The sequence below is a fragment of the Pollachius pollachius genome (genome assembly GCF_949987615.1).
Source record: "Pollachius pollachius genome assembly, chromosome: 15".
In the NCBI taxonomy this organism is placed as follows: Eukaryota; Metazoa; Chordata; class Actinopteri; order Gadiformes; family Gadidae; genus Pollachius; species Pollachius pollachius.
In genome coordinates, this window is record NC_136948.1 from 10,339,288 (window position 1) to 10,356,000 (window position 16,713).

At 48.5% G+C, this 16,713-nt stretch overlaps 1 protein-coding gene across 1 annotated transcript; it reads left to right on the top strand.

Moving 5' to 3' along the window:
• Nucleotides 1-733: 733 nt before the first annotated feature.
• Nucleotides 734-10,687, top strand: dcdc2c (doublecortin domain containing 2C; the record flags this gene model as incomplete). The annotated part of the gene is given in 9 exon segments (XM_079752259.1): nt 734-1,020; nt 1,244-1,271; nt 1,388-1,464; nt 1,578-1,709; nt 1,782-1,893; nt 7,076-7,135; nt 7,393-7,506; nt 10,554-10,562; nt 10,565-10,687. Coding segments are annotated over 9 exon segments (942 nt in total).
• Between the last annotated feature and the right edge of the window lie 6,026 nt (nt 10,688-16,713).

A 16,713-nucleotide genomic window follows, 5' to 3' on the forward strand; every position in this document is an offset into this window, starting at 1 on the left:
GAATTAAACATTTTAATGTGTTTCTTATTGATGCATAGATAACAATAAGTAAGTAATAAGAGTGAACTCACCCCAGCTTTTACACACACACACACACACACACACACACACACACACACACACACACACACACACACACACACACACACACACCTTGGAGATTTTGTTTTCAATATTCATGATATAACGCTCTAATAAAGCACAGCATGAACCCCTTAAGAAATTAATATTTAATACAAAGAATGAATTATGCATTTCATTGAACAGGAATTGTCTGTCAAAAACCAATTAGGTGCCATTGATGGTCATCTCTGGTTACGCTGCTGATCTTAGTGGTTCATGTGGGACAGCCTGTCTCTGGAGAATCTATGTTAGACCACACTGTAGAAATAAATAGATGCCTGCTTTCAGTGGCACCATTATTCAAATAAACAATGATTTCAAATGGAAATCAAAACTCAGGAATGAACAAACATTAAATACGCAGATCAAAAACACCTCTGATCCTGGTTACCTTGGAAACACGGAAACAAACCATAATTTCAGATTCACAGATCCGTCCAACTTGACTACACCTGCGGAAAGCTGTTCATTTTGACAAGCGACCCTTCTCAGATGAACCAAGGCGTTTCGTGTAACGCTGAGGGTCCTATAACAGGCGGACGAGCCAACTCTCCAGATTGGTTTCAGACACCGCAGCGGTGCTGGTCTCACCCCTCAGTTCAGAACCACCATGCCCCCCCTCCCAGGCAGGCTAGCCGCTCAGCCTCCCACCAAAACCATCATTGTGTACAGGAATGGGGATGCGTTCTTCCCAGGAAGAAGACTAGTGGTCAAACAACGCCAGGTGACCACCTTTGACTCTCTATTAACATTGCTGACGGGTGGACTTGAGGCTTCCTTCGGAGCGGTCAGAAACGTGTACACGCCGCGAGAAGGCCACAAGGTGTCTGAGTTGGAGGAGCTGAGGACCGGAGAGAGATATGTGGCAGCCGGGGCGGAGCGCTTCAAACGACTCAGGTAGGTGTTCATGGATTCATCATCTTTATACTGCTCAATTCATTCATCCATTATGTGTAATTTATCTGACTGAATTCATTCATTCATCATGTGTCTTTTATCTTAATGGATTCATTCATTCATCATGCATATTTTATCCTATTGAATTCATTCATTCATTCATCATGTGTGCTTACTGAAATCTGTCACTTCATCTTGTCAGCTATTTGCTAATAACTCCTAGGAAACCAGAGCCAAAGAAGAAAGAACAGGTATGGCGGCAAACTATTAAACATCACTTATACCTACAGTAGCAATCAGAAAACATCACTTCTGTATCTGGTGTGTCCTGATGTTGTTATGAGTTCTTCATCTCAACCATCCTCAGATCAAGCCAGTAACTCACAGCCGAATCGTAGTTCCTGCCAGGTGTTTGAGGAGCAATAAAGATTCATGCACTATCAAGTACGTCTTCATTGTAACTTACATAACCATTCTATTTTCATGATTATAAAAGGATCTGTAGCTTCTCCTGTGTTGTTATGGAATATTAACATCATGGTGCTCGTGTATTCCAGTGTTTTTACCAATGGGGACGTCTTCGTCCCCCCTGCTCGAATCCTGATCCCCAAGTTCACGCTGAGCAGCTGGGAGAAGGTGCTGGCCCTGGTGACGGAGAAGGTGGAGCTCAGGACAGGGGCAGTGCACAGGTAGGTCGTTGGAGGAAGGGGATTGGACCTCATGACCTCCCTACTAGAGTTACAAAGAGATCTTGTGTCCAGGCTGTTCTCTCTGGAGGGCCGCCCGCTGCAGGGGCCAGAGGACCTCAGGAGCCACCAGTACTACGTGGCTGTGGGAGCAGAGAGGTTCAGGGTCAAGGCCTACAGCCAGTGGGTGCCCTGTACCGCCCTTATCAGAGAGAACCAGGCGGCTCAGGGGTAATTATATATATATAGGACGTTTATCAGGATATGCATGAATATTATCTGATTAGTAACAGGTCATTATGTCTGCAGGAGGAGCAGGAACCATCTGCTCTACAGGAGGAAGACCAGACCTTCCAAGGTTGCGGTGAGCCACCACGTTTTTCTATTAGGATTATCCATCCCCTTCTTCATGTTCTCCAACTGGATTATCCATCTCCTTCTCTTTGTTTTCCACGTGGATTATCCATCTCCTTCTCCATGTTCTCTGATGACTTCAATGCTAAACATGTGCTTGCATTTGGTCCTTCCTCCCCCCTTCCATAATGTAGCGGTTCTGGTAGAACATGTTAGTATTACCCCAGCACTTCCAGAAGCATCTCTCTGCATGTGCTGCATTTCAATTAGCATCTTCCACGGGTGAGCCGCGTGTTGCGCTGGGGTTTTTGCAATTCGTTATAAAAGCGAGCCATCATCAATCACTGTCGGCGCGAAGGCATTGAGTCGCCATTACTTTCCACTTTGATGGGTAATCCCCACAGAGACGAGCTGCACCGCTTGATCAAGTGTAGCGAGCCTCATAGACTGAGCCTGGGCACGGGGTGACTCCACAGTCAGAGGGAAGAAGGGGAAAATCCATTCAAACCACAACTGGGGACAACTTGTATTGTGATTAAGTACACAGTGAGATGCTCTGAATCCATAGGAGGATTGCAATGCTGTGTTGGGGGGCTGAGATGAACAACTAACACTCAAGATGCCTACTCAGCAGTTAGTGATATGTACCCACCCCCCATCCACCACCACTATCCACCTCCCCCACCCACACCTAACACCCCCCACCACCACCATTCACCCCCACCACCTCCACAATCCACCCCCATCCCCAACCCCCCTAACCAGTACCCCAATCCAACTGAGACATATCTGACATTTGATTGATTGCCCGTGAAAGAATGTTCTGGTGTTCTGGTGAGGAAGAAGCCCCCCCCCAGTAGTTCCATCGTTCGCAGAGACACGCCAACATGGGGAGAATGCCATCTGGAATTTCTAGCATTGCTTTTCATATCATTTTCTAATTTTGTTTCAACCCTGTGTAGTAAAATCAACAAACCAAAATTCCATGTCCAGTGTCCATTTGCAGCACCCCAGAGGCAATATAGGGTGAGGGGTAAGGGGTTAGTTAGGGTTAGGGATTAAGGTCATGTATTAATGTTAGTTAGGGTTAGGGTAAGGGTCAGGGGTTAGGTTTAGTTTGGGTTATTTAGGGTTATGGCTAGTTAGTGTCAGGGTCTGGGTTAATGTCAGGGGTTAGGGTGAGTCAGGGTAACATTACCATTATACCAAGCGGCTAGAACATGGTCGACCAACTGCCTTTGAGGCCCTCTGACTCAGACTAGTCCCCATGGTGACCGGTTTGTCTTTCAAAATGTTTCAAGTAGCCCATATTCAGTTTTCCATAACTCCATTTCGTGTTGCTGTGAAGTACATAAACAAAACAACAGCAATAACAAAGCACACACATGACCTGCCATCATGTCCCTCACCAGGAGAGGGAGACAGAGACAGAGCTATGGCTGTGATTAGACGCTCTCCACTCTACTCCCTTCCCGTGATTCCTCAGGACTTTGTAAACATCATGTGACCAGTTAATAAGGACCTTTCAAGAGAGACACATGTGAGGACACCAGCTTGGCTCGTCTGCTGTTTAGCCCACTGATGTTACCAAACACTCAGATTTCTCTCTCTCTCTCTCTCTCTCTCTCTCTCTCTGTCTCTGTCTCTCTCTCTCTCTCTCTCTCTCTCTCTCTCACACTGGTCCTGCCCCAGTAGCACACTGCACCCCCCCAGTAGCACACTGGTCCTACACGGGACGTCTGTTCAGACTCCACTGAGCTGACGGGGGACGGGGGGTTCTGAGGTAGGGGTTCAGTGATGAGGTCGAGACTCTAAAAGCAAACATGAAGGGAGAAAGAGAAAATAAGGTTGTGTATCAGAGAGTGAGAGAAAGAGAGAGAGGGGCAGGCGGGCAGCCAGGCAGGCAGGCAGGCAGGCAGGCAGGCAGGCAGGCAGGCAGGCAGACAGACTCAATAAGGATTAATAAAAGGTGTGATCTGTTACTTCCTCTCTCTCTCACTATCTCTCTATCTCTCTCTCTGTGTCTCTGTCTCTGTCGCTCTCACTCTCACTCTCTCTCCCTCTCCCCGTGTTGATTAAACTTAGTAGACTTTAGTAAAAGAAGGGTTTATATCTCGCCGTGAGGCTGACGTTGACATCTTTTGATAAGAGGCATTAAGGTCTTTGATGAGTGACATGGACTCAGATCTGAAGTCACCGTCTTTGAGGTGAGATATTTACATCACCGCGGGGCGAGGAGATCGGATTATCAGCCACCCAGCGCTGCAGTGTCACTGCGCCTCGTCTCTGATCTGCTGGCCATCGAATGGGGGTGAACTCTGTTTCAACTCAGTCTCTCTCTCTCTCTCTCTCTCTCTCTCTCTGTTGTTGATCTTTTTGACTCCCTATCCTCTGCGTTGAGGCAGCAGCAGCAGCAGAGCTGTTCCCTGGGCTCCATGTTAGTGAGACTCACAAGACCCTCGCCTGAAGTGTATTCTGGTGGAAGCCGAGATCACTGCCCTATCCCCCCGAGCAAGGCAGCTGGAGCAAGGAGCTCTGTAGCTGAACAGCAACATTAAGTCTGCTGCATTATCTCTCTCCCTCTGGCTCTCTCTCTCTCTCTCTGGCACTCTCTCTCTCTGGCTTTCTCTGTCTCTCTCTGTCTCTCTCTCCTGTCTCTCCTTCTCTCTCTCTTTCTTTCTTTCTTTTTTTCTCTCTCTCTCTCTCTCTCTCTCTCTCTCTCTCTCTCTCCGTCTCCCCCTCTAGGAGGGAGGCAGACCTCCCCTCTACCTACAGTGGGGGTGAACAGCCTGTGAGGAGAAAATTGCCTTTTGTGGAAGCATTAATTCCGATGTGTACCCTGCTGCCTGAACATCACTCTGAACTCATCTCCGCCGCTGCTGCTGCACCCCCCACCCCCACCTCATACTCTCCCCCAGCCCCCCAACCCGCCCACACCCTCCCACCATGCCTCCCAGTCCCCAGCCCATTTATTTTTATTTTTTCTTCTGCTCTCCATCAATAATCGGCTGCTGTTTCTGCCAACAAATAAGTTATCCCCCCCCCCCCCCAACACACTCCCCTCCTCTCTCTCTCCCTCTCTCTCTCTCTCTCTCTCTCTCTCTCTCTCTCTCTCTCCCTCTCTCTCTCTCTCTCTCTCTCCCTCTCTCCCTCTCTCTCTCTCTCTCTCTCTCTCTCTCTCTCTCTCTCTCTCTCTCTCTCTTAAGCTTGTTTGGAATTTCATTGTTTGATCTGGCTTGATAAATAAGACAAATGCAGTTAGAAATTCATGGCTGCCCCATTTCATCAATAAATGATTCGTTTTGCCGCCTCCCCCGTGATTGATAGGTGGTGGCGAGGATGTATTGGAACCAGATGAATTCAATACGCTGGATGTCATAGGGGAGCTACAAAGCGTATTAGCTCATGAAAAATTGAGGTCAATGGAAAATGTAAAAGAAATCATACTAATCCAATAAAAAACAGGGCAGAAGAACAACTTCTGGTAGAACATGCGTTGTAACCCTGTAGTGTTTTTAACTTCTGATTGTACGACTCAAACCCAACGGGAACCGGGAGAAATCAGAGGAACTACGGCCTAGTCTGGGATTCTTCTGTGTGTGTTTTCCTCTCCGTCTCTTTATGTAGTTTCCTGCAGCCGGCTTTAGAGAGGACCTTGAACACACAGCCAGGGGCCGAATGAAGCAGCCCACAGCCGCTGGCAGACCCAAGCAGCCAAACAACACGCAGGTGGCCATAGACCCACTTCTTCTCTCAGTGGGGGGTAAGCAAGGCAATTCTAAAGGAGCTCTCTCTTTCTCTCTCTCTCTTGCTCTCTCTCTCTCTCCCCTTTCCAGATATGTCATATTTTGAATCTTTCTGTTTATGCTCACTGATGTGAATGACTGTGAATTGGACTCGTTGCTTCTTATAAAACTATTTGTTTGAATGTATGAGTGTAATAAGAGTGCATGTAGGAGTGTGCAGTGTCTGTGTTTGCTAGTTATTTCATTAAAACAGTTTTTCATATTATTGTTCACTACAGGTGGATTCATGGGGGTTCTTTTAATTCTTTAACACCCTGAAGTGATATCTCCATTAAGCATGCTACTTTTCCTTGAGAACATCTAAAACAGGACGCTTAGGCTATGCTAATGCTAGCGAGAGAACGCTACCTTCAAGGCCCCTTCAGTCATAAAGACTTCAAACAGCCCATTAGTTGGATCTGCATCCAGCTAGGCTTGTGGGAAAAACAAAATGCTGCTTCTCATGTTGCAGGAATCAAAAGAATCATCAGTTATTCATCACAATAACACAGAGGAACGATCACACAGCCGACAAACTATAATTGAAGATTTACGGCTTTTAGTAACGCAGCAATGATGCAGTTTGAAATTGATATACAGCATCAATACACAGCAATTGAGCCTTTTTGCATCACCCAGCTATTCAATTGTTATTTCATGGCTTTCTGCGCACAATGACAACAACAACACAACAGTATGACGTGAAATACGTTAAGGGCTGTGATATCACATCACACTTTCCACTTCCTGGGATGGGGTTTCTCAGCTAGCGGTAGCGGACACCATTAGCAGGCAGCCTGTCTGCTGGTCTTCCTTAAATTAACCTAAATTCGTGCTGACTTTCGAGCCCCTCTAGCAAACTTATCTCCAGCCATTCCCCCGTTGGTCCCTCCTCTTAAATGAGCCCTTAAGGTAAGAAAGCGAGTAGGAGAAAACGCTGGATGTAGGCCTGATGTAGTCTGGATGAAGGCTGGATGTAGGCTGAAGGCTGGATGTAGAGAGAGCGAGAGAGTGAGTGAGACAGAGAGAGCATGAGTGAGACAGAGAGAGCGTGAGTGAGACAGAGAGAGCGTGGGTGAGACAGAGAGAGTGTGGTTGAGACAGAGAGAGCGTGAGTGAGCGAGCGGAGGAGTGTCAGGGTGACCACGCTGCCTGTCGGTGAGGTAATGGTGATGAATGCTCTCCTCAGAGGGCAGCGGGTTCAGTGGGAGGAGCCAGAGGGAGGAGGTGGCAGGAGCAGCAGAGGTGCAGGAGGAGAGTGAGCTGGAGGTGGAGCTGCCCATCGATCAGGTACAACAGTGCGGCAGTTCAGACGTTAAGCATCCCCACAAGGACAGCAATATCCACATCCCACATAGTCCTATCTGCCTGATGAATAGGACAACAATATGGACAAAAAGTGTGAACCAGTTCCCAAACGTGTTGTGGCACATATTGGGCTACTTGTCTCCTATCTTTCACTTCATAAACAACATGAATAATACATTCCTCGAGAGAAGGAGCAGTATAAGCTGCTGTGGAGATGACCTCTCGCCTCGTTCTCCAAGGTGGAGGCCAGAGAGGTGGATGAGGAGTCTGGACAAAGAGGAATTGAACCGAGCGGGATCAGCGAGGGCATTCAGGGGCATCAGTTCCCCGGCCGTTTGACCATGGGTGTCAGCGTGAGAGACGTACGTGTCCATATCGCCGGTGCATTCCATAATCAGCTGGTTCTCGACACGGCCCCAATGTGCTCCTTTAGGAGGTGTTTGAATCTTACTCTTTTGTTTCTTCCGGCACTGGCCAGTCCAACAACTTTCCCAGTCCAGGGCCAGCAGGACTACGAAGCGATGGGAGGCGTGCAGATGCTCCCAGTGACGGAGCAGTGAGGAGCTCACCGGGACTTCAGGTGTGATGTTGTGGAATGCAGGAAAGCACTTGTGGCTAAGGATTAGCTCTGAAGCCAAGTCTTGCTAGGCTGTGCAGCGCTCTTAGTCCTGTCCAGGCAGGAGACATTGTGACCTGTAATATCTGTCACTGTCTTATACGCTGTGTCTCTACTTAACTTTATGTTCCTTACGGTGACAGATTGGTACAGGGTTGCATATGCAGAAGTTTCCTCCTAGCTGTGTGCTTCCCAGCATTACTCTCATCTAAACACACTTATTCCACTCTGATAGTCCCGGGGGACAGCTGTATGAAACCACATTGATGAACCACACAATACTTGAGTGCTACCACTATTCCAGGCCATTTCCTTCTGCCCTGAAAATGAGAAGATATTGAGTCTTATTTAAGCAATCAATAACTGTGGAACATTTCATTTTAATGAAAACTATCATTTCAGGCGGTAGCAATTACACCGTGGGGAATGTTTTGGTGTACTGATGATTTTGCTGCAGTGTGCACTTTTGCAATAAAGATATTCTTATTGGGATAATTATTGACTTCAGGGGCCCAGTTATGGCCCCGGCTAAGGACCTCATCAATAGTCTAATTCATAACTCATCACTTTCAGTCCTACATGAATATTGCTGATTCAGACTAGCTCTAGACTGAGGGCCAGAAGGACCATTAGATAATGGGCAGTAATGATCATCTCCTGAACAGCTTCTTAGCTCAGACCTGCACACCGTCTTGTAGGGTGGAGGGTGGGGGGGACTCATCACTAATCAACTCATGATTTGGCAAACTTGATGCCGGATATGCTCAAATAAAAAACGCCCTGTTATCGTTGTTTCGCGTACATAGTAGCAGCAATGATACGCTATGCAAAGTCAAACTGCATTCACTCTGTTTTCAGCAGCATCCGATATGTGTTGAGGTTTTTTGTATTTCTTTATGTGAATTTGATTCAAGGAAGCCGTTCCCGGAACATGTTTTTACGTGCAGCGGTGTCCTGTGTATGCCCATTACTCTACTCTTGTATTGTAGCTGTATTCCACAACGCCATCATCCAGAGAGCTGTAACGGTGATGATGTTCTCGGAGGACTCACCCTCTGTACTACTCTGAGTTTGGGGGCCGGATGCCTTCTGCAGTCGGTCATTGTTTGCTCATGAAGAAAGGCTGTTCTTGAAAATGCACACATACACACACACACACACACACACACACACACACACACACACACACACACACACACACACACACACACACACACACACTCACTCTTGTATGTTTCTGTGTGTGTACATATGCTGTATATATATTGATGGCCAAATTCAATTACATGATTGCTTCTTCAGCCAGACCTCCTCAACTGCCCCCTCTGTTTATATGATTCATTGCATTGAATTTAAATTGTGAATAGTCCATAGTCCGAGGGAGTCCATTGCAGAGGTAGTGTGTGTGTGTGTGTGTGTGCGTGAAAGAGTGTGCTATTGACCTGAACGGTCCCGACCAAATAAAGAATAACGACGTTCAAGGCGTGTGCCAAGTCGAGATGGGAGTACAGCCTATCTGAGGCCCCATGAGCAGAAGGATGGAGTCACACTGGGCCCAAGGTTGTCTAATGACCTCAGAAGACTGCCGTCTCTCAGCGTATGAAGGATGCCTTTTGAGCATGAGCTGTGGAATAAAAGTTTTATGGTCGTGACATACTTTTCTTCACCTTGTTTTTCTCAAGGTGCTTTTCTCAAGTGATGTTCAACAACTATACCTTTAGCTTTGACTGCCTAGTCTAAAACTGTCACCCATTCTAGGCGGGCATTTGAACCAATAAACAATCACTCTAGAGCATCAATATTCTATTTTACTTGACTTGGAAAAAAGACTTGTTACAGAAGATATACTCTGAATTCTTCAATGTCAGAGTTTCAGTTGCAATGTTTTAATGTGCAGACCATTACTTTGGAGAAATGTTGACAAGGATAAACTAGTTATGGGTCGTGGGATATTATGTTTACAACTATCATTTGTTTTGATATAACACTATTGGCTGGTTTATCAACCAGTCAGCTAGGCATTTCTTCTTGATTAATATTGTTATTTATGCCAATACAACTCGGGTTGGTTGATCTTTTCTCTTCCTCTCCTTAAGAGTTTTGCAATATAAAATCAGATAACCATCGATTGCTGCATTGATTCCCTTTTTCTTCTCCAATGCCATTCCTTTTCATTTGTCACCAAGCAGTTATTTTCTTCTGAGTCCACGTCTCCCCGAGTGAAGCGTAGCCACCTCAACGGCCCGCAAGGTCAACCCTAACCAACCCAAGACAATGTCAGGTCCTGCTGTCTCTGTGGGGGGCTTGGGGGGATAGTCCAACTGGGCTGCTAATGCACCCACTGCCCTAAACTATTCAATTACTGTTCGTTACATCGGGAGCAGCCATCACCAGAGATGTTCTAGCGGTCCTCAGCGTAGGAGCACAACCTGCTGGGTGGACGTCTGTCATTGTTCTCTATCCTGTTGGGGGGCTGGCTGGTGGTGGGTGGGGTGGCGGGGCTAAGTAGGAGCGGGAATCTGGATGCCCGGGCCGCTGTCATGGTAAGCGTGTCTTTTTGGAACTGGTGCCGGTCGTAACTCCACTACTCGTATCGCTCCGGTTCATGGCTTGACGGAGCGCTGTGGTTACGTTCCACCGAACAGTCCTGGTCGTGGATTAACTGCGCATGTGCTCGGGCACTATGCACCTGATAAATCAGGGCCACGGAACGGAACCCTGGGAGGATTGATTCACAACTCGGCCGTCTGTGCATTGAACATGACGAGATGATGATACGAGCAGGGGAAGAACCCCTGATTTATGTTTTCCAGACGGCCGCCGAGCGGGAGGTGTCTCGGACGCTCGGCAGAATCCGCTCAGGAACGTCTCGCTCAAGGGTGGGTTCACAGAGGCAGAACGCCTCTGGCAGCCGGTAGAGGCAGCGCTGCAGTTGCCACGGTAACCCCCCCCCCCCCCCACACACCCCCACACCCAGCAGCCCCATCCCCTCCCGCTGCGTTCCCCATCACAGCTCCCAGCGTATCTCATGCACTCATAAAGAGAGACCCAGGACACTCTGCAGTCCTACCAGTTACTCTCTCTCTCGCTCCCTTACATGCACACGCATGAACATCTCTCTCCCCCCTTAACATCTGGGAGAGCTTTCCCTGCCCGAACATCTGGTTTTTATTTCGTTCATGCGGTCAGATGTCCCTCAGCACTTTGACATGACTCAAAGAATTGATGCTGCACCCTGCTGGGACTGAGGAACCCAGAGAGATCCCCCATGATGCACCCTTTTGGGACAGAGGAACCAAGGGAGCATCCCCCAAGATGCACCCTGCTGGAACAGAGATGGAGAGGGAGCGGTCTCCTGCTTGAACAGAAAACCCAGGCTTTGGGCGGTCCTACGGCCTGCTATGTTGTATCATGAGGACTGTGGGGGGGGGTCTCACCGTCTCCCCTCCAATCTCACATCAACCATGAAATATTGCCGCGCCTGCAGCGCTAACTGAGAGCTCCTCTCCTTGCTCAAGTGTCGCTCATAAACACACACACACACACACACACACACACACACACACACACACACACGCATGTAAACAATTGGTAATCTCGTGGGGAAGAAGCGGGCCCAAGTCGCCACTTACGTATACAGTGCATTTATTCCCCCTCCATTCTGCATGTATTGACAGCACTATAGGTCTGTCACGGGGAGTGGTGGTGTGTATGGAAATATGGCCCAGCGCTGGGCTCCCAGCGAAGCACCCTCTGGGGGGGTTGGATTGATACCAATCACACCATCCCTTCTCCAGACCCACTTTCCCATTTGGCTCTTCATATTACACACATCACCTGCTGCTGGGTGGGAGCGAGGCTGGGGATCAACACTTGTTCTCCCCTGCTGCTTTTAAACGGCCAGAGAGACAGGGAAAGAGGAGGATGGAGGAGGAGGAGAGGGATGCAGGAGGAGGAGAGGGATGGAGGAGGAAGAGAGGGATGGAGGAGGAAGAGAGGGTTGGATGAGGAGAGGAAGAGGGGAATGTAGGAGGAAGAGAGGGATGGAGGAGGAAGAGGGATGTAGGAGGAAGAGAGGGGTGTAGGAGGAAGAGAGGGATGTAGGAGGAAGAGAGGGATGGAGGAGGAAGAGAGGGTTGGAGGAGGAGAGGAGGAGGGGAATGTAGGAGGAGGAGAGGGATGGAGGAGGAGGAGAGAGACGGAGGAGGAAGAGGGATGTGTGTGAAGAGGTAGGAGGAGCACGTGATCAAGGCGGTTACTTCAACAAAAGCACGGCTCCCGGTCTCGACATGCTGTAGGCGCCAAGATGTCTATATCTTTGAAATATTTTATTTTATATTTTCTGGTAAATCTGTCGTTTCCTCCTCCTTAAGTTCTATGTGTAACATATCGTTCCTGAAGCACCCGGGGCCCCCCCTGCTCCTCCATAGGGGGGCTGTTGGCTCAGATTGACGGGGGGATTCTCCTTCAGAAGTTATTGGCCCCATGAACAACGGCCCCAGGTAATTTACAGCCCCTGTTAGGGTCTCAGACACGAGCGCTAAAGCATCTTGACTGATTGGATAGATATGAGGTGTGTGCAGTCATGGCGTTCTCCGGTCGGCGCTAGCACGCCGCGCCACACAGAGTCGGGTTAGGGTATCCATTATTTCAAATGAATGAGTTGTAAATCCCGGTCGGACGCGGTCTGAGTGACGACCTTTACGCGTCTGACTCCTTCTCGTGTTCATCACGTCCTGCTGAGGGGGTCTTACTGCTGGGGGAATCAGGCTCGCTTTCCCCTCGCTTTTATGCTTCCAAAATCTTTCAAATGTCAGTATGATTATGTGAATATATTTCAATGTTTTTCTATTTCTTTTACTCCAGTCAAAAAGTGATCATTGTTCAAGCGTTTGATGTTTTTGGGTATAAGGCATGAGACGAAGGCGAACATGATGTACTAATTTCATTATTCCTCAAACAAACAAATGTGTCAAATCAAAAATAAACCTGTTTCATTCAGTAACATTTGGATCCAGGCTCAAAGCAGACCCGTGCACCCCCAGACGGTCTGTGTGGGGCTTCATGTTGGTTCGTGAGGCACGGACGGGGAGCAAGAGAAAGAGTATATGCGCTGCTTCGTCTTCTACACATTAATTATACACACGTCTCCAAAGCCTCATAAGAAAGGTTTTGAAAGCACCAAATAGTCTAGATCAAGATCCAACGCGGGATGTTTGTTCGAAAACGAATCAAAGATGTGCTGTTGTGGTTTGGGGAGGAGCTGTGAGCGTGTGATCATCGCAGCACTCAGAGCCTGGGGGCCACGGCCCGCCACACTCAGCTCTCATTGTTTGTTCTGTTCGCCATCTGAAGGCTTTGAACCGCGTCTGAGATGAAAGCCGGCCTGGTCCGTAGCATGCCTGCACCGCTACACCCATACCACCGCTCCACCCACCCACCGCTAGGCCCACCCACTGCTACACCCACCCACCGCTACACACACCACCACCCACCACCACCGCTGCACACACCACCACCCACCACCACCAACCGCCACCGCTACACCCACCCACTGCTACACCCACACCACCGCTACACCCACACCACCGCTACACCCACCGCTACACCCACCCACTGCTACACCCACACCACCGCTACACCCACCCACTGCTACACCCACACCACCGCTACACCCACACCACCGCTACACCCACACCACCGCTACACCCACCCACCGCTAGACCCACCCACCGCTACACCCACCCACCGCTACACCCACCCACCGCTACACCCACCCACCGCTATACCCGCCGCTACACCCAACCCGGCTACACCCATCTACCGCTACACCCACCATCAGCGCTACAACCATTTGCACGCTACACACACCACCACTGCTGTGTGTGTATAAATATATTTTCCCCCTTTCCTATGGTTCTTTATCCTGCTGGGATGAGCATCATGTATAATTGATCAAACGCGATCCATCCCAAGACCGGGCAGCAGGTCTTCCACTGCTCCTCATGTTCGATTGAATTTCCTTCTTCTTCTTCTTCTTCTTCTTCTTCTTCTTCTTCTTCTTCTTCTTCTTCTTCTCTCCCTCCGTGTCTCCTGCTGACTGACTCTGTGGTCGTGTTTCTTTGCTGCTAGTGAGGATGTATGGGTGGATGTAGGGGAGGCCTTTGTTGTGTCCAGCAGATGCTCTTTGATACCAGTGACACGGTGAGTGAGTGCATCACTGCTTAGTACCTATCACAGCCCCCTCTCTCTCTCTCGCTATCTCGCTCCCTCACCCTCTCTCATCCGCTCTCCCCACCCCACTCTCTGTCTTTCTCTGTTTCCCTCCCTTACCCCCACTCCCCCCTCTCTCTCTCTCTCTCTGAAATCCACAGCTCCCTTCCTCCTCCTCTTCCTCCTCCTCCCCCTTCTCCTCCTCCACCTCTTTTTCTTCCTCCACCTCTTCCTCCCCCTCCTCCCTTCATTTTCCTCCCCCTCCTCCTCTTCCTCCTCCTCCTCCTCCTCCATGTCCAGAAGCAGGCTGGTCTCTCTTGGTGAAGAAGAGGGAGATGAAACCGTATTATAGAGCAAATAAAAATGTCTTTGTGGCTGACAGCTCTGCTGAGTATATATGGCCTCTTATTTCAGGGATTATATTGCATAATTATGTACGGTTATGAATATTACATGGAGCCTCACACGCAGTGAGTGGTAAGACGCCTAATTGCTGAGTTTAATTATTAAGAAGCATAGGTCCTGCAAAGGGGTTTATTTGGCTGCAAAAAGCACTTTTCAGCGGTTTGGTGGTTGGGGGTCGAGGGGCTCTTGAAAGAGAGACTTATCTCCCCCTGCTTGATATGGTGGAGCTGATTAAATCCACTTTAAATCACTGATAACTTAATGATGTTGGAGTGGATGAAGAGGAAACAGGTTGTCATGACGATGGAGGACATGGGTCTATATTGGTGATGAGGAGGAGGAAGAGAACAGTTTCTATTGGCCCTCGGGGACCACAACTGTCATTTGTTGGGGTATCGCAGGGAACCCACAGAGAAGGAGAGGAGCTCCAGTGATGGTTCCCCGTCTGCGAGGTGAAGGAGCTTGGATAGAGAGGGCGGATGGAGCATCACTTTACACTCTGAAGGAGTGCTTTAGTCCTTAGAGGCGCACTAAAATGTGAGTCGTGAACTCCATATGCCTGGAGTTCTGAACTTCATGTCTTTGGAGTTCTGAACTACATGTCCCTGGAGTTCTGAACTACATCTCCCCGGAGTTCTGAACTACATCTCCCCGGAGTTCTGAACTACATCTCCCCGGAGTTCCGAACTCCATCTCCCCGGAGTTCCGAACTCCATCTCCCCGGAGTTCCGAACTTCTTCTCCCCGGAGTTCTCAACTAAATCTCCTTGGAGTACATCCAGAACCTTATCATCATCATGGACGTCTCTGTGTGGTTGGGGAACAGACGTGTGGTACAGCAATCTCTCTTTTACTGGGGGTTTTACTCCTAGAACAGACGGTACTCTCAGTAAACCTTCAGTGTACTGTTCAGTTCACTGCTCTGTTCACTGTTCAGTTCACCGCTCAGTTCTCTCTTCATGCCAATCCGCCTCCAGGAACAGTTTGTGGTCGGACCTCCATCACCAAACCTCTGTTTCACGTCCCTGGTGTTTGAAAAAGAAGAGGCGGAGGATTGGAATGAATAAAATACAAAGGTTCCATGTTACTCCACTTCTAGAACGAGTGCTGTGTACCGCTGGATGCTTTCATAACAGCTAATGGCTGCACGGACGGTGAGAATCACTGACCCACTTAATCACAGGTTGATGTTGTGCTTTTAGTGCGAAGGTATCCCCCCCCACACACACTCACACACTCCCACAGCTATAGGATCAAACCCAGGTTAATACCAGCCGGCTCCCTGACTCTCCCCCATCCCCATTACAAGGTGCAGTCTTGCACTTCTAGAATGCAGTCAAGCTGCTATTCGCACGTTGCCACCGATATGTAAATAATTGATCAGTATCGTTTCTTTCTCTTTTCAGGAGCAGCATTTCCCCAGGGAGCCAGGTACTCTCCCATTCTGTCGTCTCTCTGAGACACGGCAGCTGTCTCTACATGCATCTCACTCTCCACCGTTCCTCCGGCAGGAAGCCAACGGGACCAAGGGAAACTGATGGTGAATCTGCTGTTTTATGTTGTTGTTGTTCTGCTCTGGAGAAAAGCAACTTCACCATAGGTCACAACAGGGCTGTCAATCACCTTTCAGATGCCATGAACTGATCAATTTTCCATCTCTATGAATCTGAATCTTGTCCTTCCAGTATGTTTCTGTAATGATGCTGCTGATTGAACAAGACCAAGAAGGGACTTCAGACACACTTCTGCGTAATGCCAATGTTCTCATCTCTTTTAGGAGCCTAAAAAGAGCATGAGCTCCAGAATAGGGCTAAAGTTACACCTTATGCACTGAGGCTAAAAGCTGCCCGGTCACAGCCCTGCGCTGGGGCGCTTCAATTAACCACGCTTAAGCCTCATTTGCTCCATTAACCTCAGCAGTCACACAAAGACCTACATTGTCTTTCTTTGCTTTAATCCTACATTTCTCAGCAGGGTGGAGGATGTTACACTCACCCTCCCTGGCTCACAGCCTTAAGTTTAGCAGAAATATCACAATCTTTAGTCAATCGTTCAGAGTTCACCTCAACTCTGCATAGCTACCCAGCCCCTTCCGGCCACTATTGTATGTTGTACGTCCTGGCACTTAATGTACACACTTATTGTACGCACTTAATCTACATTGCACTTATTAACAGTACTTAATTGTGTAGCATCTGCAGTAGCTGCTATCATTGCGATTGTAAGTACTTGCACTTGGTTATATGAACATCTTTACTGTACTGACAGCGATATATTGTTTCACTTCTTATGACAAATGTACTTATTGTAAGTCGCTTTGGATAAAA